The sequence below is a fragment of the Mesocricetus auratus genome, unplaced genomic scaffold (assembly GCF_017639785.1).
Source record: "Mesocricetus auratus isolate SY011 unplaced genomic scaffold, BCM_Maur_2.0 Super-Scaffold_100013, whole genome shotgun sequence".
NCBI lineage: Eukaryota > Metazoa > Chordata > Mammalia > Rodentia > Cricetidae > Mesocricetus > Mesocricetus auratus.
Genome location: NW_024429196.1, coordinates 46,982,203 through 47,005,554, shown reverse-complemented (window position 1 = coordinate 47,005,554; position 23,352 = coordinate 46,982,203). Strand labels below are relative to the sequence as shown.

The following is a 23,352-nucleotide window of genomic DNA, read 5'->3' as shown; positions in this document are numbered from 1 at the left end:
CCCATAGGTTTTTTTTTTGAAATAGTATGTAACCCAGGCTAGTCTTGAACTTGCAGTCCTTCTGCCTTTGGTTCCAAATGCAGGAATTACAGACATGTGCCACCATGCCTGCCCCAGCTATTTCTTGAAGCATTTTCTGAGTGGTCAGCCAGAAATTAGCATCTTTAGGGGCTCCCTGGTATCATAATTATCTTTCTTAAGCATCTTATGTTTTTAATCAAGCCCTACCTCTTTTGAGTCATTGCCAGCTGTCTTTTGAGCTATGTTTGATACTTAGTAAAGGGCAAGACAAAGAAACAAGCACAAATTTAAAAAATCCCCACAAGCAAAAAAACCTTGGTTTTGAGACCATGTGGGCTAGGCTCACTCTTTAACTGTGTAAGGCCTGTTTTTTTCTCGTCCTAAGTTACCAAGGTTACTTCAAGGAAAAAGTGCCTGGCCTGGTGTGGACAACAGTCTTTCCCATTACCTACAATTGTAATTTGGAGAAACATCTGAGTTTCATCAACCAAGTGGAGCATTTCATAGCCAAGAAAATGCAGTTCCCTTTCCTCTCTCCCAAATCCCCTCCCCAAAGGTGACAGCACAGTACAGTATGTGGAAGCTATTTTAAGTGTCTGCCTGAGTCATGTGAAGAGTAAAGCAGAAATGTTAACAGCCCGTCTATTCATTGGGCTAGCCAATTGTAGGGCCTTCTAGCTAATTGACAGTGCTTCAGCCCTGGGGAAAATGAAAATTCTGCTCCTTCTTCCGTTCTGGTGGATTAAATACATGCAGGGAGTAGCAGCTGGCCTCACAATAATTAGAAGAGAAATGATTCAGGACACAAAACCCACTTAAATCTCTGGAGGGGTTGGGTTGATTTTGACTAATGTTGTCATCACTCATTTTAAAATGCAAAGCCTAGAACACTCATAGGACTTCACTGAGTGCATACTTCACATCAAAGCAGGTTAGAAGGCAAGAGCATTTTGCACTTAAATGAGACTCAGGCTGTTTGTAATAATAAGTCATTTTGTCTATTTTTTTTTAAACCTGTGGGTATCAAAAGGGGAACGTGTCTTGGGAACACAGTTTTGGAGACAGCTTGGCTGATCCTGCTGAGAGAAAAACACACCCACCATGAACCCTTATTTTTTGATCATCAGATTGAAAAACAACACTCTGGTGTAGAAGAAAATTGTCTCCTCCCAGTGTATCTGCATGCAGCCTGACTATCCGGAGGGCCTGGCAACTCCTTTAGATTGCAGTTTCAATGACAACCTCAAAATGATACCGACATGTTCTCTTCCACTGTATTTGACTTTGCTAAAATTACCATTTTTCTTTTCACAAGTGCTTGTTTTATAGTCCTCACCAGAACTGAGTTCCAGCTTGGAAACCTTAAGCAGAAACAGCTGTTGGGTTCTAGGAGAACATACCCAACAGTGTGCTGAGAAGTATAATTACATATTATGGGCTTGACAAAGACTGGCATCCATTAATGGGCACAAGAGTCAGGGAGAAAACAAGTCTGGGTCTCATGCATAGAGATATATGTTACATTTCATGAAATAAATGGACAGGAAATTATCTTAAGTAGATTCCTTTTAGAGAAGGTGCATAGAATCAAAATGATAGATTTTTCATAGGGCCCATTAATTTGTCTGTGGCCATATGTTTTCGTGCCCTCTTATTTTTTGTTATGTTATTTATTCACTCTGTGAATTTCATATATGTATACAAATATATTGAGACCATAACAACTCCCCGATTGTCCCAGCCAGGTCACAATGGGTACCCCTCACAACTTAATTATCCTTCTGTTTTGGAGATTTATTATTTTGTTTATGTGTGTGTGTATTTGCAGGCACCCATGAAGATCAGAAGAGGACATCAGGTCCCCTGCAGCTAGTGCTACAGGCATTTGTGAGGTACCTGACGTGGGTGCTGGGATCTACATTCCTGTCCTCAAGACTGAGCAGTAAGTGCTCCTCATTGTTGAACCTTTCTCCAGCTCCCTCCTCCTCCTCCTCCTCCCCCTCCTGTTTTTACCCACTGAGTCTCATCAGTGCTGTCCATCTGGGCATGTATGTGAGCTCTTCACTAGAGCTTGGGCAATTTACCAGTAGCCATTCCTCCCTTACCCTCCAACACCAAAAGACTCTCCCTTACCCAGAAGCCATCAACTGTGTGTAGCCATGTTAACACATCCTGAGTAAACCGACAGAGGATAGACTGTCAATTCTGTGATTCAAATACAGTTACAACTGTGGACACGGTTATACTGACTGATAATGGCCCATGTCTGAGCTAGTCTGAGAGAGTAAACTCTAGCAACAGGAAGAACTGCCATGATCTTAAAACTAAAGTGGTTCCTTTCAAACAGGGGTTAATTCATCATTTTATTCCTGTTGTTATGACAACACTTCAAAAGCAGCATCTCAATGCTTAGCATTCAGCCATCTTATTATAGATTTGACAGTAATATGAGTACATATGCAGCGCTGCTGAGAGGGGCTTAAAAATGGGCCTGGAGGGCTGAGGGGGTAGCTTATGATACACTGCTTGCTTAGCATGTGTGAGGTCCTGACTTCACTCCTCAGTACCTGGACGGGGCGGGGCGGGGAGGGGGTTGAAGAGCCTCATGAGAAGGAGTTTAAAACCTGGATTCCTTTCTTGGCTTTGGCCACAGGGTTTCTCTTTATTTTCCTACACTTAAGAAAGTGGAAACTTGAAGAGTGGAGGGAAGGAAAACTGTGTTTGGGATGTATTGTATGAGAGGAGGACAAATTAAAACAAAAGAAAGAACAAGGGAAAAAAAAGAAACTGAGGGCCCACCCAAGAGAAGCAAGCCTCAAGAATTCATGTGGGAAGACACTAATTATTCTTACACTACTCTTTGGCTGTTTGTGCACAAGAAGTTCTCTCATAACCTAATTTATTTAATTTTCTTTTAAAAGTATAGTTTATGACTTTTTTGTGTGCCTATGGGTAGGTGCCCCTGGAGTCCGGAGAAGGCATTGGATCCCTTGAAGCTGGAGTTTCAGGCAGTTGGGAGCGGCCTGATGTCGTTGCTGGGAGCTAACCTTGGATCCACAAGAGAGCAGGAGCTCCCACCTGCTGAGCCAGCTCTCTTTCATTTTTCATTTTCTTGATGACAGCAGGTAGTTAGTTTCCCGGGAGCCAGTAAATCAGTGTGTTCTGATGGACTTGAATGTCGGAGTGATCTGCTTACATAAATCTAAATTTATAGCAATCGAGGCTTATTGAAACTCGAAATTATCATGGAAAGTAATAGCTGACAAAGGGATGTTGGTGTTCGTGTGAATGTGTGATATGGACAATGTCCGCTTGGGCTTGTACTACAATTTGATAAACACATATAAATGCTTGTTTACTTTGGCATTTTAATTCTCTCTCTCTTTCTTTTGAGACAACTGTTTCTCTTTTTAGCTCAAGGATGATCTGGAATTAATTTTGTAGTCCAGACTGACTCTAAACTTACGGCAATCCCCCTGCCTTAGTCTTCTAAGTGTCTCAATTACTTGATTACAGGTGTGAGCCACCACACCCAGCTTTAGTGTTTCAATTTCTCTTAGCCCCACACAAATAGGATTATGTTTCCACTAAGGAATGAGTTAGTTGAATGTTTTCTCGTACAGTCACTATACATTAAGAGAAAGTAGGTACATCTGATGTGTTGAAATAATTTTCTGATTTGAAATAAATCTGGATGATAATCTTACCTTGATCTTCTAAAATCTGTGGTGACTTATTTGAAGTCATGTTAATTATTACTAAATGAAGGATAGCAGACCAAAAAAGAAAAAAAGATAGAAGAGAATGCTAACACAAACTGCTTAATTGCAGAATAACCTAGCTTCGGAGTTAGTTCTTTTGAAAAAAAATAGAAAGGAAAGGAAAGACAGGGTCTCACTATGTAGCTCTGGCTGTCCTGGAACTCATTATGTAAACCAGGCTGATCTTGATCTCACAGAGATCTACCTGCCTCTGCCTCCTGAGAGCTAGGATTAAAAGGTATGCACCTCTATGCCTAGCTAATTAGTCTGAGGCAAGGCTGTGTGTGTGTGTGTGTGTGTGTGTGTGTGTGCTGTCATATGCCAGCAGGTTCAAAGTTAAGTGGCTTCCGATAGGCTTGTACACATGCTCTCTTTGTGGTAATTTTAGCACATTAATCTGCTATAATTGGGGTGGTTTCTGCTGGTCCTTGCTGCTGCATACCAAGAGGAGGCCGGGTGCAGAACATCTGCAGTTATTCTTGGCTGTCAAAGTCAAATAATTTATCATCAGAATGCAGAGCAGCTATGCGCAAGAGCACAGATAATCCACAAGCAGAATAATGTGCCTTCCCATTGGACACAGAGGGTTTCCAGTGATTTCTTAGTATCCTACATTTTGTCCAAAGGCTACAAAGCTGTGGAACAGTAATAAGGCAAAAATCCATCTTTTTCTCAAGCTTTAAGAAGATGAAGTATAAACAGGAACAATTTATGAACCCTGCACTGGATCTAATGACACAGAGAAAATCCCCAGCACCATAGACTAAAGAATACATTGGAAGGGCTGGAGAGATGGCTCAGCAGTTAAGAGCACTGACTGTTCTTTTCCAAGACCCAGGTTCAATTCCCAGCACTCACATGGCAGCTCACAACTGTCTGTAACTCCAGGATCGAACACCCTCACATAGACATACATACCGGCAAAAATAAAAAAATAGATAAATTTCTAAAAAGAATACATTAGAGATTAACTGGTGCACATGGGCAAGTCATATTGCTTGTAAGTTGAGCTAAGAAGGCCTTGTGACATTATCCCTCTTGAGCCCTCAGGACTCCTACAGTCACACTAGCCTGACATCTGGGCTAGAATAAGTTTCTTTTTTCCATGCTTATAACACACACACAAACACACACACACACACACACACACACACACAGAGACAGACAGACAGACAGACAGACAGACAGACAGAGACAGAGAGGATTCTGCTATGTAGTTCAGGATAGTTTAGAACTTGCAGTAATCCTCCTGTCTCAGTCTCTCAAGGGTTGAGATGCTTGGCTCATCTGGTTATTCTCTTTAGCCTATTTACCCACGTAGCAGCTACATCCATTTTTATGGAGTAGGCAATTGAGCGGTCGGATGCCTTTTCCTAAGGCTTCTGGAGGTCCTATGGGCAGCTTCATTACCTCCCTGTTGCTGTCTTCAAATGCTGTTCTCTCTTACAAGCATGCCATCATCACAGCATGCACACTGGACCACACAAGATCATTTGAAGGACTGTTTTGCTTTCTGAGGACTCAGCCCTCACTCTGCAATTCTTGCCCCTTCTTTCATCATGATGACAAGTTAACGAGGAGTCACTTTTGAGATGCTTGGGGCATTTAATATGGTTTAGATATTAGACAATAGGAAGGAAAGTTTACTTATTTTCTTGGGTATGAAATGACATTGAAATTATCCAAGAAAACATCTGTAGCTTCAAGCTGCACATTGAAGTGAGTAGCAGGGAAATGACATGAGGTCTGGTTTGGTTTCCACAGTCAAAAAACCAAAGAGATCTATGGAGTAATATAAAAAAATCTTAGATGATGGTTATTCAGGGATTTGCCCTCTGCATTCTACTATATGCATGTTTGAATAATTAATTTTACTTTTTTAGTTGGGTCCGTGCTTCTGTGTGTGCATGTGTACCTGTGAGTACGTGGCAGCCAGGGGTCTAACTCTGTGCCACTTTTCAGGAGTCACCCACCTAAGTTATGTCTCCTCTACACAACACTTCTTAAGCTTTATCACTCTTATAAGCTCATCAGGTCATAGTGAACTTAAGAGTGGAGGACCAAAGATAAAGGTAATACATGAAAACCTGTTGCACCCCCAGATGTGAAGCAGATGAAGATGAGTTCACAGTGAAGAGGAATTTGTCTATTTTCTCCAGAGAGGGAAGAACTGGTTTGGCATTTTAGATGGATCTACCCTATAGAACTTCAAAGAAAACAAGAAGCTACAGAGGGGGTAAAATTAGCTGACTTTAATGAGTTCCATATTTGTCTAATTTTTCACTCTACATGGGTTGACATCTGTATAAACATAGAAAGCCCAAGCTTGGGACCATGGCTCTCAGACTTGGAACAGACCAGCAGAGTTGGGAAGTGCCATTAGGGAGGCCCCAACACAACTCTTGTCCTCCAGGAGAAGCAAGTGGGAGTTTTCTAGGATGTCAGTCACAGATAAGAGGACATAGAGGTCTCACATTGGCAGGATTTGAAGAAACACACACACTTTGAGCAAGCTGGCTGCACTGAGATGGATCATATCAGTTCTGCAAAACTGAACTGATGATGTAGTTTCTGGGTAGGGAAACCCTTTAGGCTACTTGACTGAGGCATGCTACACCATATTGAGTTTCTAAAGAGTATGAGACCAAATACTTTCCAGAGGAGGCAGTCCAGTGGATATCAAAATCAACAGAAAGAATGGCTTCTGTCTTGGTGGCTACATGGCTGTTCATACTTCACATATCAGCAAAGGACCTCAGTGATGAGCCTAGTTCTTCACCATAGCTCATGAATACAGCCTGCATGTTCCCAAGTATTGTGGCATCATAGAAGCTTGTGAATTATGAAGGACAGTTATTAGCATTCTTCCACACATAAGGAAACTGGCCTTCAGGCAACTGTTCCAAGAAGATGGATGGCAAAACTGAAACCAGAGTCAGTTACCCTTCATCTCTATTGTCCCTTAGCTGAGACACACAAATTCTATTACAATTTTTATGTTTTCATCATTTCTTCTCTGCCCTTCCAGCCCCCCAGTTCTTCCTTTTTTTCCCCTGAGGAATGGTCTTCTGCATTCAAAACTGACTTTGATTTCCTATGTAGCCAAAGATGACCTTGAACTCCTAATGTTCCTGTTTCTACCTCTGGAGGGCTGGGATTTCAGGTGTGGACCACCATGTCTAGTTTTCTTTTCCTATTGCTCAAGGAGACTCTCGATGAACCTGAACTGCAGCATTGCCAGCCTACAAACATCATCAGTCTATACCAAACCATTACTCATATGGTTGGAGACAATGAGGTAGGTCTTATACCATTTCCCTATACTTAATTACTTTATTCTCTAACCATTCCCTACCATGAGGTTGCCTATTAAGTATGGATGGCCCAGTGTGGTGCTAACAACATTTAGATGCAGCAAAAACAAATAGGTCATCTCTGCTACTTGAGGGGCAATACCCTGTACCCTATTTTTTGCAGTCAAGTCCAGAAAGTTACATGCATTCTTAGGAAATGAATTACTGGCTTTACCTGCACTAAAATAAGGACCCTATATCTCAACCTTTGTCTCTTGATGTCACCAGCAAACACAAGAGCTTAAAGAAATGTTCTCCAAACCAGCTGTACATTAGAATTTCCTGAGGAGATTCTAAAACATTGTAGTTTGAGACTCATTTCCAGAATGTCCAACTTAGGTGATCTAGACTGGAACCTGGGCATAAGATTTTTAAAATATCTTCCTAGATCTTAGGCTTTTTTTTTTCAAGCACACAGGCTGTAGTAAGCAGAGCCACATCTGACCTCTGAGTCTTTAACACTCTCTGGACATCTGATGCCAACTTCATTATAGGATACTTGCAAAGAATTTGCAAGTCTTTACTAGACTTCTAGCAATTTCTGAAATGACCCTAAATGTCTTTCTGTACTATGTAAGTATGAAAAGTGTTGTTCTCAGCACTCATGATCATAAAATCAAAATCTAGGTCCACCCAGAGTCACTGAAGATGCCCTGTCTTACAGAATCAAATATTCTGCCAATGTGTAATTCCCTATTTGACTAAGTAAGCACCATATTCTTAGTATGCACATTTATTTTCACCAAGAAATATATGTATATGAAGGCAAAAACATATGGCAAAATATATGTATGTGAAGGGATTTTTTCAAGATTTATGCTTTACTATTTTTAATTGTGTGTACTTGTGTGTGTGGAGGGGGGTGTACACATGAGTGCAATTGAGGTCAGAGGTGTTAGATTTGCTGGAGCTGGAATTGCAGGTGATTGTGACCAGCCAGATGGGGGTGCTGAAAATGAAACTAGGGTCCTCTGCAAGAACAAAATGTACTTTTAGCCACTGAGTCATTTCTCCAGTCCCTAAAGAAGCTGTTTTAAAATCCATATCTTTATGATTTATTATCTCTTATTTTGTATAGCTATATGCCTGGTTGTGCATAAATCTTTCTCTTGTAAAGAGGGATCGTGAGTGGGGAAGCTTTCAGACTCCCTGCTCTCCAGTACCATTTGCTAGGTTTTCAGCGAACAGCCTCCGGCAGTCAACTGGCAGGAGCATTTTCTTTTTCAAAGGACACATTCATGTTGCGTGCTTCTGAAACCTCATCCCAGACTTTGGAATGGAAAGGACTGAAGGCGTTGAATGGAGGCGTTGAAGACAGTCGAATGAGAGGAGCAGAGTTCAGAATGTGAACCAGGCAACTTCTTTAAAAAATGACACACAGTCTCATAAGAATGTATTTTGATCCCTAGGAGGGACAGGATTTTTCTCTGTACTAAAAATATATTATTTGGCAGGCTGGGCCTATTGTTTTCGAGTCAGCAGTGCGGGTGTTCCAGCTCTAAGAGCAGATGCTCTCCAACTGTTCAGACTTGGGTATTCAGGGCCAAGAGAGAAGAGGCCACCATTTGGACAGGTGGCTGGATATGGCCAGTCACTGCATCCCCCTACCCTTCTGCCACCCTCTAGAATAGCACTAGGGGTGGGGTGGGGATGGGATCTCTGTGTGACATGATTAATATTCACAGCAGGAAAGAGTGAGTACTGCATTTGTTAACTTGGTTTTCCTTAGCACTTCCGGAATCAGCACTAAGTGTTGAAGCTGAGCATTAGACGTACAGTACGCAAAATCAGTGTGAGTTTATACATGTCTCGTACCTCTTTCCTGAATAACTGCAGCTCTCACTAATAGAGGCCTTGAGTGCATAGACTTAGAGTCAGTCCCAGCCAATGAATACCCTGAGTAACAGGTAGAATAAGGCAGGGCGGGAAAACAAGGCACCAGATCTGCAAGGCTAAGAACACACATCCAGTATGTGGGTCATCAGTTTGCAGTGACACTATTGCTGTGAATTCTTCCTTTGGAAAAGTGCCCTCTACTTGACTTCCTCTTCTGTAAAATGTTGGTTGTAACGTTTGCATCCTAATTTCTGAGGATTAAAAAGACATCAGACCTGCCGAGTGGAAAGCTAGGCACCAAATAGTTACTCAGATAAAGCAGTGCCTGCTGTTGACCCCATCACCATCACCATAGTCAAGGCCGCAGAGACAAAGGACCTGGCCTAGCAATGGTAATTGTTTGAAACGTCTCTGTGTTTTGCTAATCCCAGAACTTAAAGTCTCAACTGACAAATTCTGGCAGTCATGAGACCATTGAACAGCTGTGGCAACGCAGTTCAGGCAGGGCTCCCTGTAGGGTCTGTGGTGCTAGGGTCAACCGTTTTTAACACTTCCTGCTAATATTTGCTGATCTGATTGATTATGGCGAGTAATTTTGGCTTAGGTGAAATTATATCACTTTTTCCAAGAAAAGGGTAATTGATAGTCAAATATAGATGCTTCTTTTTCTTTTTATAGTATTTCTTTCCCTTGCCATTTTTAGATCTTGGGAGAGTTTCAGGGAGAAATAAGAAAGCAAGAGTGAAGACCAGCGAGTACAGGGCAGTTGTTTTTGAACCTTGCTCCATTGATTTCCTTCATTAAGACACTTCTTTCACAATTCATCACTAGAAAGGTTTGTCCTCCAAGGAACTGATGCATACATACATACATACATACATACATACACACACACACACACACACACACATATAACTTTCTGATAGCAACCACTTAAGTAACAACTTGCTATGTTGCCCTTTTTGCTTGGCTATAAGGAAGCTCAGAGCAAAGCCTGCCACTGAGTCAGAGCAAGAACTCTGTTATTTATTTGCTCCGGTGCAGGGGATCAAACCAGCCCCATAGCATTCTATACCAAGCTACCTCTGCAGCCTACAGGCTCTCTGGTATTTGTTTTGGTTTATCAATACAGGATCTCACTATGTGAGCTCTAGCTGGTCACATTCATTCCTCTTCCACTACTGAGTGTCGTGATGACAGGTGTGTAAGCCCAGTTTTAAAGTCAACTCTGTCCAAGGCTTAGTTTCCTCTCAATGGCATTAGTTAGTTCATGGAGGCTTTCTCAGCCTGACTCAAGTCATCAGGAAATTTCCATCTGTGTCCTTTTATGGACCCATAATTTGTTCCAGCTGCTTGTTTGAGTTTTAGATTTTGGAAGCCACTGCTTCATGGAGGTTCTTGGACAATGTGGGAAGTTGTTACTGATCGTAACTGGAAATGCCCCATGAATCTTGATAAGGGAAATCATCATCAATCCCACCAAGTTATTCTCAGAAGAGAAATTATACTCAGGCTAACACTGAGCCCATGAAGACAACTTCCCTTGTGCTGATTTGAAAAATGGGAACTTCTGGAAAAGATCAAATACACATTAAATTGGTGAATCACAGCTATTGTTCTAGAAATGATATTCAGATCTAGTCAGTCTCAATCAGAGAACTCCATTTGTGATGCAAATCAAAGGATATATAGCAGGAAATACTTCTGCTTCACAACCAGTGTTACTTTGCATATCACCTAGGTTTGTTATCACTTTAAATCTTTTTGGATAAAGACACAGAATGGTAATTGAGCGTGTACTAACCAGATTTGACAGGATTCATTTTTCTTCAACTGTAGGTAATTATCCTGTATAATTCTCTGATGCATAAATTAAAGCCACATAAATTAACAATGGTCTTGCTTTCCTACATTCAGTAATTAAGACAAAATTGATCAAGGGATATTCTACATTTGGACATGGAGCCGATAATAAACCTCCTTCATCAAAGGAAAGGAATGATTCCCTTTCCTCTGTTTTTTCTCCATTCCCCTCTCCTGCTCTGCACTGCTTCAGACCTCCAAGGCTCATCTGAGAGACTGTCAGTCAGGTGACACCAGGTTGGCATTGTTTCCCAGGATACGTTGTCAATGATGCAGTGGAGAGAGTGCCCATTTCACCCCAGTGGGGGTGCCTTTGCAGGCCTGTGTCCCCTTAATGTGGGAAAGCTTCTCCGTGGTTGCAATAGACTCTAGAGAAGCCAAAGAACTTCAGCCCACATGGACAGTCTGAGATTGGAGTTGTCAAGCCAAAAGACCTGACAGCCACAACCCAGCTGAGTTATGTGGGAGAACTCTGGCTTTCTCAGCTTGCTGCCTGCTAGTTGCTGTGGGAACCGTAGCTCTGCTTTTGGAGTCTTTGTGTATTTATATTCATTGCTACTGCCTGGACTTGGATCCCACCTGGCCTAGGTTTAAAGCTGGGCTGCTAGCATTTTAATAGTTTTGCAAAGCCATAATTTTATCATTTATCAGGTGGTGAAAGCAATTCATGCAGGCTATCATGAAGACTTGATGATGAGTTAATACACACATCTAGAGTATCAGAAATGCTATTGAATGATAGCTATTATTATTGGTATTATAGATGAGGTTTTTATTTAGATTGGCTGTTTCAACGTGGAAGAGGATTTGTGTCAACATTCAATATGAAATACACATGCATGAAGCTGTCACTCAAGATTTGTATTTATTGCTCCCCTTTCTTTTTTCCCTTCCTTCACTTCACTCCCTCTCTTTCTTTTTTGTTGGTATTTTAAGATAGGTTTCCCTATGTAGCCCAAGCTGGCCATCACATTTGCAGTGACCCTACTGCCTCTGCCTCCTGAGTGGTTGTTTTGCCATATATAGGAACTTATATGGGGGCCAGGAAGATGGTGCAGCAGTTAGGGGTGCACACTGCTCTTACAGAGGACCATGGGGTGGCTCACAATAGCCTGTAACTCCAGCTCCAGGGGGATCAGCTACTTTTCAAAGGGCATCTGCAATCACACTGACAACTTACACACACACACACACACACACACACACACACCTTAATGCATGGTTTAGTCAGATTTATTTTCCCCAACTAGATCATAAAGGAGCAAGACTAGTCTCCTGAAGGAGGAAGTGTCCCCGCCCCCCAGGCAGTACCTTGAACTTGTCATCTATAGTCACACTCAAGGAAACATCTTGGTGTCACCCTTGAGCTTCTTCTTGTGGCTATTTTCTTCCATCAGTAGGGAAGAACCATTTTTATGACAGAAAGCAAAATAAATAAATGAGAAAACATCTGGGAAATGTCTCACTATAGAGAAACATACACAGAAGATGAAGATCCCAAAAAAGAAAGTGACCCTAAACGAAAAGAACATCACGTGTCGTCTCTGTCCTATTTTAGGGCAAAGAGCAAGATGACATGAGACATGATTCAAAGGACAAACTTTTTTTTTTTTTTGTGAATGTCATGGGAGCTGGAAAAGGAGCAATTCCCTACCCTTCTTCCACCATTTTACAGAAGAGCTCTGATAAAACAGTGATAAAAAAAAAAAGTCAGATACAAAGTGGTCATCTCAGACCCACACTGAGTGTTTGGCTGTCGTTGAGTTATCGAGGAAGAAAGGCAGGCGGAACAAATCAGCCTCCTCTCTGCAGCTTAGCCAGGCTCTCCCTGCCCAGGCTAGTAAGGTGGGCAGGCCGAGGTGGAGGACCTCAGGGAGCAGTTAGTGGTGTCCACCCATCCTCTTCTACACTCAGGCATTCAGATCTTGGACAAAACAATTTACTTTTTACCTTCCTTTTGAGGCCGGGTCTCATATACCCCAGACTGGCCAACCCCCTGCGCCCCCTCCTGTAGCTGAGGATGCCACTGCACTTCCTGTCCCCCTGCTTTCACTTCCTAAGTACTAGGGTTGTGTATATGGACCACCGCGTGGTTTGCACTTCTTAATTTGTGAAATCAGAAGCACTGACATTATATTACTGGGGTGTTCTATGTTTCGATGAATGATGGGAGGGACTGGGGAGATGGCCCAGTTGGTGAAGTGCTTGATGTTCAAGAATGAGGACCTGAGTTCAGATCCCCAGCACTCATATGTGTGGTGTTCTGTGCCTGTAACCCCAGCAACAGGGAGACGGAGATAGGAAGGTCCCTGGTTTTGCAGGCCAGCCAGTTTAGCTTAGTAATGAGCGCCAGGCCAATGCAAGACCCTGTCTCAAAACAAAAAACAAGCTGGAGAAGTGATAAGGGAGATGCCTGACATTGACCTCTGGCCTCCACACATACTTTCACATATATGTTTGCATGTTCACATGCACACACATCCCATCCTACCCCACACACACAAGTAAATGGGACAATGGAGTTAAGAATTGTAAACTGTAAAAACTGAATAAACAAGAAGTCTCTTCACTCGGATGATTATTCTGTACTCCTCTAAATAACCTTGGATTTAATGTGGAGGAACACCCAACTTCAGCCATCAAGGAAGGCAGCACAAACAAAAAACATAGAAAAGGGAAAAAACCAGCGAGTCTGGTGGGACCGTGGTACCAGTTTCCTCTGGGGCTAAGTTATTTCCAGGTCCTCTTTCTCTTCTTTCTCTCCATCTCCTCAGAGGACCCCTAGCTTGAGGATGCTCCCTAATGCAAACATTTACATCCACTACATTTCCTACACAGGGAAGTTAAACTTCTGGAAGTTCTCTGGAATCTGATAATTCAATGTTGGACTGGCCAGTTGGAAACTCCTCCTCCAGGCCAACATTTTCACCTTCCTAACTGCCCCTCCCTAGCAAACCAAACAAAAAGTGCAACCTCTGCTCCTCATGGAAAATTCAAGAATGATGTCCTGCATCCTGACTCATACCTGTAATCCCAGCACTTTGGAGGCTGAGGCAGGATGCTTGTTATGAGTCTGAGACTAGTCTGGACTCTAAAGTAAAATCTTGTAAAAGAAAGAAAGAAAAAGAGAGGGGGAGGGAGGGAGGGAAGAAGAAAGGAAAGAAGGAGGGAGAGAGGAGGAAAAGAAAAAGGAAAAAAGTGAGTTTCTTAGCTATACTGAACTAGAAAAGGAAGTGGGAATCAGAACTGGGTTTCATCCACCATGGACCACTGTCCTGTTGTCTACCTCAGTAAAGACATCTGAGAACAGAAAAAAGCTATGCTCTTCACTGACCTCATTCTGCACTTGTTAGGACTATGCAGGTTATTTATTGTTAGGTGATCAGTCATTCCACACATGCAGTGGCCTGAAACAACCACAGTGAGTCATGAACCTCAGACAGCTCTGGATCCAGGCCCTATCAGTCAGATGGCAGTAGGTCATGAACATCAAGAACTGGTGTCACTATGGCCGACTGGAACATCATCCTCTCTTCTCAAAGTCTCAGGCCTGTCTATGTGGTCAGCTAGCTTGGGCTTACTCACAGCATGGTAGTCTCCCCTGAGATAGTTCACATGCTGGCTCCCAGCTTCATGAGCTGTTGGTCCAGCTGACAGAGAGGAAACGGAATTATCTCTAGGGAGAGGTGCAGTGCCATTTTAATCCCAGCACTTGGGAGGCTTCAAGTTTGAGGCCAACAGGCTACATAGTGAGCTCAAGGCCAGCCTGGGCTGCATAGTAAGAAACTCTGTCAAAAATACAAACAAGCAAAATTACATTTTGTGATCTGGGCTTAGAAGATATATTCCTTTTTTAAACTTTTATTTCATGTGCATTTGTGTTTTGCTTGCATGTATGTTTGTATGTGGGTGTCAGATCCCTTGGAACTAAAGTTACAGACAGTTATGAGCTACCATTTGGGTGCTGGGAATTAAACATAGGTCCTTTGGAAGAGCAGTCAGTGCTCCTAACCACAGAGCCATCTCTCCATCTCTAAAGGATATATTCTTAAACCAGGTATAAGAGTATATTGTATTATTTCAGCTGACAGGGGGCTGGCAAGATAATTGTGAGGTCAAGACCTTGAATAATTTCTAGGCTACCCTGGGATGCTTAGTGGGACCTCAGACAACAAAAACAAAAGTAACAAAAACAGATGCCAAAAAGGTCATATTCTCTGTTGATCAGGAATGCTACAATATTGAAGGGAAAGGCGTAGACTCATCTCTTCACCAGAGGGAGAATAAGCGTACTCCCTTGTAGGGAGATCTGACAGAGAATGAATCCATGCTGAGGTCATCTGCACTGTGTGGTTCAGGGCAGAGCTGCAGTAAGTCAGCACTTGACCCTAACAATGACGTTTTTCTGCAATGTGCTTACTCTCTGGGAAATGACTTCTACCATGGTGAAGTGGGCATCTATTTGAAGCCTCCTTCCTCTCTACTCCCCTTGTACCTTCATGACTTAGTAACATTCGTTAAATTTCCTAAAAATCTCAGGCATCCACTTGTGTTCTGCCAAATGCTACCATCCCTCACAGAAAGACAGAGTGCTGCACATATCCACCAGTGGCTCTCAAGAGCCTCAGGACTTCCTGTGGCAGCTGCAGGGGTTATGCTTGGTTGGCACACAATGTCACATTGGCCACTGCCCCACCCTGTAGGGTGCCTTCTTGTATTGAAGTTTAGAAACTGGGAACTATTTCCCAGAGTCCTCTGCAGTTAAATCCTTCCTATGCATTAGACTCTTGTGAACTCTGAAGGTAGATGTGAGTGGCAGGGTGTGGGTGTTGCTTTTCTATGGCTGTTGTAACCAGTGGCCATGATACCAAAGCTAGTGGCATCAAATACCACCACACTTATGAGCCCTAGAAGACTGAGGTCTGAAATGAGTCTTACTAGATGCAAATCAAGGCACTAGCAAGCCAGTGTTTCTTTCTGGAGCCTGTATAGGAAAATCTCCTTATCCCTCCTAGGGGCTTCCTGCATTCCTTCTCCCAGGCCTCCTTCCCTCATCTTGAAAGGCAATAACTTTGTCTGGCTCTGACCTTCCATCCAGAGAGCCATTTGTCTTCTTTGCTTTTAAGGATTGAATTAATTAGACTGGGCGCAGGTGGCAATCCAGGATATGGCTAAATCCTTGACTTAATCATATGGGCAAAGTCTTTTTGTCATGTAGGGAATTAAATTTGTAGGTCCCAGGGATTTGGCATGGACATCTTTAAAGAGAGAAAGCCATTGTTTTGCATACTACTCTGGACCAGCCACCATGCTAATCTGTTTGTTCTTGTGGTAGCTTCCTGGTAGTTAGTTGTTTCCTAGCTGTGCCAATAGCCTCTCACTCAAATCACCAGGCAGCTTCTCCATACCAAATCAGACATTAGGGATATTTGTAGCTCAGTTACAAGTGTGGCTTATAAAGTGTAACCTGTGTGTATTTCCTTGGCTTTCTTGTCCAGATCATTCTGCAAGCCATCTTGACTTTATAACCTTTCTGCTGATTGGGTTCTCCTCTCTGCAACTGAACAGGGTGAATGCTGGATTCTCTATGTGTTTGACTGTTATCTGAGATCTATCTCTCCCTTTCCAAAGCTCCACTTGTCCCCAAGGATGAAGAATCGCCAAGACAGTTCTAAGTTAGACTTCAGCTAATGAAGAGCATGGATCTGTCTTATCCACATGGCTAATGTTCCCAGTAGCCTTATCAATGAATAGTATGTTATGGTCCTGCCATTCAAGCATCAGTCCTGAGCCTGTGTTTCAGCAGGGCACTCAGTGTGGGAACACATCAATTGGAAGGGAAACTGTTAAAGTCAAGGTCATTCTAGAACTTCGTGTGTTGCAAAGATGTAAAATGTCAAGTGAGGATTAACCTCTTGGGAATTGGTCTAGCTCCAGGAATCTGTCTTGAGCTCTGTGTATCAATCCCCATTGCTCTGTCCCCTTCTTCCCTTGCCTCCCCTCCAAGAGCACCCCTGAAGGATGAAGCCCTACATAGACAAGCAGAAGAGAATGTAGTCATTGTTCCTTAGGTTCCTTTCAGAACAATCAGCCTGTGAAGGAACAGAACACTCCCAGGATAACAAGGGAAAACCAGTAGCATTAGACCAAAGGGAGGCACAAACACAAGAAAGTCTTAAAATACATTGTTTGTCTATATGTAAGGTGGTTTTTGTGTGGTCATGGCCCAATCTTGCTCTGATGTCACGGTCATTGATAACAGTCTGTTTCACAACTGTTCCCAGGCAACCTTCCCTGCCTGCCTGCCTTCTCACTGCCCTGCCCTTCGCTGTCTTCTTTTAGCTTCATGCTCTTAAGTTCAGTTTCACAAGTTGTTAATTAGCATTTGATATCTTCCATTGGCTAGGTCCAAAACTACAAGGTCACAGGAACAAACCAAACATCCCCTCAGAGCCCTCAGGGAGTTCACTGATTTTTTTATCTGGAAGTCTTTCTTTCCCTTTCCATCCATCTTTCCTAAGAGGCACAGCTTTCTCTGACCTACCTTAGCTCTTTGCCTAAGGTGATCACCCTCTTCCTTTCCAAATCCCAAATGCTTCTGAGTGAAGGGCTGTGTTTGCTATCAATAGCTGTCTTACAACAACATGTACATATGCAGGGCTATGACTTGAGTGTGGTTCCTGTGACCTGCAAGGATCCCAGAAGTGCACTGTTGGAAAGTGGTGGAACTTTTTGAGGTTGGGACCTAGTGGGAGGTCCCTAGGCTACCCGGGGAAGATGCTCTCTGAAGGGAGTGTGGCATTCCAGGATCCCCCTGCCTCTGGTTCAAGATGTCTCCATTACTTAATCCTTCCTTATCTGAGAACCATCTGCTATGAGGTGATGCAGACAAAAGGTGGCTCTTACCAGGCCCTCTCTAAGGTCATCTGGACTTTCAGCCTTCCAAGCAGTGAGCTAAATAAAACAGTCTCTCTATACTTCACGAGCACCCTGTATCAGTTATTTTGTTATTATGACAAAGAACTAACTAAAACATGGGACAAGCAAAGCTACATAGTCGCCCAATTGTTTCTTCCCTCTTCTCTTCTGGACTGCACTTCCTGGAAGTTATAATTGATACTTTATGAGTTTATATTGGAGGAGAAATCTCACTCTGGCAAGATCCCAAGTACATGCTCAGGGAACATATGCATAAGCAGGAGAAAAAAATAGTATTTCCCTAAATCACTTAATAATGGACTTAAAAATTTCACTTCAGAATTAAAAGTGATTGGCAATCAATTTTTATATGTATTTTAGGACATGCAAAATTTTTTTACATTGTTTTAAAAGAGTGTGAAGCCATTCCCTTTGTTTAAGGTGCACTTCTCGCTCTGACTGGGAGCTCATTTTGGTCTTATGGAAGACAACATAGAAATACTGCATCTCATTTCACTGTGAAAAAAATTCCAATTTCCTTTTTCGTTAGCGTAATGAATGTGAAAGCATTCAAACCAGCCCCCACCCCATGCCCACTGGTGCCATGTAAACAAAGAACAATAAAACAACCTGGACCGACTTCCTCTCTTCATGGTAGTCTGGGTTTCCTTAGAAGGCGGGAAAACCCTCAAGGAGCTATGAGTAAACAAATCTTTACTAGATAGATGCCACACTCAGAAAAGCATCTATTATTTTCAGGGAATGCTTCCAACCCAAGTGGGATAAGCCTACTGTGACTGAATCAACCAAACAAAGACCGTTAGCCCAGAGAGGAAGCTGTGGCTTCAGAGGGGAGGTGCACAAGAGGGACAAGCACTCCTGGGTATTTCTGAATTAGCTCATTCATGATATAGGATGGACTGCTCCATGGAGTCCCCACGAAGGTTCCCAAGCTTTTAACAGTGAGGTTTTCAGAGTGAGGATGCTGTCTTGAGAAACTGAATACAATTTGACAGCCGAGAGGAGCTAGGCTCAAAGCAGGGCTCCGCTGGGATACAGAGGTGCAGCCTCATAATCCTTTCCCTTTTCTGAACAAATCTTCCTAATAATCACACTGTGGGCTGTTTGCATGACAACTGCTCTACGGCACCATTTCCACACTGATGGTTGTCTGTGGGGAACCAATTACTTGCCTATCTGAACCTCCTCACCCCACCCCCACCCAACTCCCTTGACCTATTGTCTGATTTCAGTTGGTATTCTTTTCTGGTTGAACGGCCTCAAACACAAGCTGTCCCCCCACCCCCGCGCCCCCACACTCCCAGAGCTTTTCTTGGTATATGAGAATAACCCTGGTAAAGGATCTTTTGCAAGCATGAAGCCTTGCTCAGTGCTAGGCACAGGAAGCCCCAGATGGAAAACTGAGTCTACCATTGCCCGAGGATCACCCATTGTGCAGACAAAACGACTTTCGATTCCCCTCCTACTTCCTCTCAAGGAAAGCAAGAGACTGGTTTCAGACTTCTTGCTTCTTTTCAGAATAAAAATAAGACAGCATTTTAATTTTTCCAACCCATTGAATTCATGGTTGCTAAAATGAAGCACTTGTTTGCAAAGTCCTTAACCCAAAGGACCACTGTAAGAAAGCTCTGATCACTAACTGTGAAAGCTGAAAGCTATATTGTCCACTTTCCACAGCTGCCCTTCTCTGTATGTGCGTCTCTTAGCAGAGGTGGGGTATACACGAGTTTGAAATGTAACAGAGAGGGGCTGGGGAGATAGCCCATTCAGTGAAGTACTTGCACACAAGCCTGGGGACTTGCATTTGATTCCCAGTACCCCTGTAAAAAGCTGGGCATGGTGGTGCATACCTGTAACCTCAGGGCCAAGAACTCAGAGACAGGGAAATAAATCCCTGGAGCTCCCTGATCACTTAATCTTGCAGAATTGGTGAGCTCCAGCTCAGTGAGACTGTCTTAACTAATAAGGTGAAGGCTGGTTGGGGAAGACACCTGAACACACCACACACACACACACACACACACACACACACACAGTGGAGAGAGGGGGCAGGGAGGGAGAAAGAGAATAACAAAAGTGGCTTGTTACAATTAGAAGGAGGTATATGGTTATTATTGTAGGTGAGCCCTGGTCACTATCCTAGTAGGGGTGGTTTCATGATAGTGAAAGAAGATTTAGTTCTCACATCTGTCAGGAGCCCATTCTAAAGATTGAAGCCTGGATGCTATTATAGTTATAGCTCCCAAGATCCAAACAATAGACATAAAACCCTCCTCCTAGCCCACTTGGGACATTTCACCCCTGACAGGGCACAGGTCCCTTCTCTGTTGGAAATAACTCTATGTTGTAATTAACAAAAGGAAGGGAGCCATTTATGGAACCTGTGTTTGGGTAGTCAGGTTGCCAGGCAGGTCCTCTGGCCACACTTACAGTTTTTTCTTTCTCTAGTTGGGCATTTCTTTATATTTACACTGAGGACAAACTATTCATAGCAAAAACATCTCACATCAGAGTGCCAGAGGAAGAGAGCAACAACACCCCTCAGGGGGCTTTTGGAAAAGCAACACATGCGAAATGTTTTGACTAAACAGATTCTCCAGTGTTCCTTTTCAGATGGTTGGGTACAGTCAACTTTTGGACGGGCAAATAAATGTATTAACTTCCAGGGCAAAAGCCACCCTGAGGCTGTATCTCTACCAACGGGACCTCCGAAGCTAGGAATCCTGATGTTGAAGGCTGGATGGAGCTGCAGACAGAGCAGGGGGAGGTCCTTCCCTCAAGCTACTGTCACCCCAAGTACACACACACACACACACACACACACACACACACACACACACACACACACACGCGCGCGCGAGCACCTGCAATTTGTTCCCAGAGAGGGAGGGTGGCTACTGGCTGTTTTACAATTAATCGCTGGAGACTAGACTGAGGATGCTGGTTCTCTGTGGGAGTTGTGTCCTGACCTCTCCTGCTGTAACAGCAGATAGGAGGCTCTGGTGGAGCGTAACTCTATGAATGGGAGTCTCAGAAGCAGCTCTAAGAGAAGTAGGCTAGTAGGAATACTGGGGTGAGGGTGGGAAGGAGGAGCTAGGCAAATCTGACCAAAAAAAAAAAAAACCACCCAAAACCAAAGCTCTCCCCAAACAAAACCAGTCAACCAACAACAAAAACAACAAAATCAAAAAGGAAGAAATGACTGTGTCAGGAAACAATGGGCGGGTGCTCATTTTTGCAAGGAGAGCTGGCAGAAAAGACAGCTGATGTATTTTTTAAGACAACCACATTGTTTCCCTGGCTAAAGTACTGATATTTCTTCACAGTTACTCATGCAGCATTTAGGTGTCCCCTAGACCAGAGTCCCTAGACTAGGCTGTGGATCCTCCCCTGCCCCACCCCCACCACACAAAACCAGTCAGCTCTCTGAGATCTTGCCTTGTTTTCTCACTCAGGGGCCCTTACTGTCCACAGTCCTGGCACTCTCACACCTGAATGGCTCTGCTTAGCAAATTTCAACGCCTGCTCCCTTCGACAGCGAGGGGTCTGAGGAGCTGCCCACGAACCAGTGGGAGGGAGCTATGAGGTAATAAATAGGCTGAAGCAGCTACAAAATCCGGCCTTCTCAGCCATGTTCCATATCTGCCACAGACACCTGCTAGGCCTGGAGTGCCCTCAGGTGTGACCCCGTTCCCCAGTCTTTCCAAACACAGGTTAGCATCAAAAGCAGCACATTTCTTCTGGTTTGTCCCCTCTTCCCATTCTCTCTGCCCGGCTTCACGTGGCCAATTTGAAGTGGCTGGGTACCAGCCAAGCTCAGTTGCTCAGTCTGGGGGTTACATGAAGCCCTTGGAAATAGAGATCCTGCCTCTCAGCTGGATCACACATCTTTGTTGGGTGCCCAGACGTCTTTCGGTAACTGGGGGGTTTCACCCACGATCCCACCCGCGAATTCTCCCTCTCGGGGTCCTGTCTCCTATCTCTCAGGTCACAGTGATCTCTCAGCCCTGGGAAGCCACAAGCTTCTCTAACCTTCTCAACCGGTTCCTCCACGGCCCGGCCCGGGACACCCTTTGGCTCTCCCTGCGCATAGCAACTTCCCTTCTCCTGCCGGCATCGGACTCCCCGATTCTCTAGGACCGAGGACGCCCGGACACCCAAGGGATCTTCTTAATATGCCAGGCTCATTCAAGCCCAGGACACCTCCACACACCCACCTCATCGAGGTGAAAGCAAAATCAGATGTAGGGAATGTCGTTAAGAGGCGCATGCACCTACTTGCAGAGAACGCTCCTGGTGTCCGGAGACGCTTAGTGCCGGGTGGCATGTACCACCTCGGCACCCACGCGCCGCCCCTCGCTGCCCTGCACCTTCGGCTCCGCGGACAGCCGGTGCTCGCTCGCTCCTCCAGCCGACAAGGAAAGGGCGGTGGGTGACAGTCGTGGCCCCAGCGCTCAGGCGTCTCTCCAGCTGCTGCGGCGCCGGGTGAAGTTGCGGGGCCAGCGGACGCGCGGTGGCGGAGCGTGGAGCGAGCGCGGCGGCGGAGCGGGAGGTGGGGAGGCGCGCACGCGGGGGCTGGCGCGTCACCCGCGCGGGGAGGGAAGAGGAGGAGGGCGGGTGGAGACAGCTGCTTGACGGTCCCTTCAGCTCGGCTCCTTCAGGCTGCGCTTGGGTGCTTGTTTGCCTCCAGCTGATCGTCTGCACGTCAGGCTCCGGGGCACTAGCTTGTGGTGCGGCTTAGGAGGACTCAGCCACAGGAGAGTTGAGCGAGACCCGTGGACTCAGAGCATTAAGGAGAACTCAGCTGAGACAAGAGTACCTGTGTAGCCAGCCCTTTGGGGATCTCAAAGAGGGCAGGCAGTGCATTACAAACGATGAGGTAGGGGAGGACTTTGAGCAGTGCTGGGGAGTGAAGTTCAAGGTTCAAGGCAGGAGTTAGGCTGGAAAGCCCAGCTGGAGACGACCGCTGGGTACAGGCACTCAAGGGCGCATTTGGACAGAGATCTCATAATGATGGGGAGAAACAAGGTTTTTGTTTGTCTTTTAAACCCCCTTTCTGTGTAAATTTGAATTATACATAAAGCTGTCAAAGTGTAGGTGGGTCTGACAGACAAAAACATTCCATAAAAATGACTTTGAAGCTGGGTATATATATATATATATATATATATATATATATATATATATATACATACACACACACACACACACACATACATACATATATATTTGCAAGCCATCATGGGTTACTAGGTTATGATATGAGGCCCTGTCTCCAAATTTAAAAAAATGTGTTTGTGTGTATGAGCGAAGTGTATGAGATGAGGCGTCTACAAGGACACAGGGAGAGAAAAGGTGAACTCTGCCTCCACCTTTAAGTAGGCAGTCCTCACCAGGTCTCAGTTTACTCATCTGTCAAACTGACTTATTCATACAATTGTGTTGTTTTAATTCACAAAATCAAATCCTTCCACAAATGCATTCATCTCATTCCAAACGGAGATCTAGTCACTTTGCGAGGACATTAGACTCAAGAAGTATAAACCTTGGCCAACAATGACCATGAGAGGACTCAATGG

General features: G+C 44.1%; 1 protein-coding gene across 5 annotated transcripts in view; it reads right to left on the bottom strand.

The window, feature by feature from the left end:
* The window catches only part of Ripor2 (RHO family interacting cell polarization regulator 2), a 110,805-nt gene that overhangs the window by 64,432 nt on the left and 23,021 nt on the right, over positions 1-23,352 (bottom strand). Inside the window, exon 1 of one of the 5 annotated variants that reach the window (XM_040755720.1) lies at positions 22,052-22,314. The exons of the other annotated variants lie outside the window; for them this stretch is intronic. Coding sequence (XP_040611654.1) covers positions 22,052-22,100 — 49 coding nt within the window. The 5' untranslated portion in view covers positions 22,101-22,314. Of the gene's footprint in view, positions 1-22,051; positions 22,315-23,352 lie in introns of those variants that run through there. 5 annotated transcript variants of the gene reach the window in all.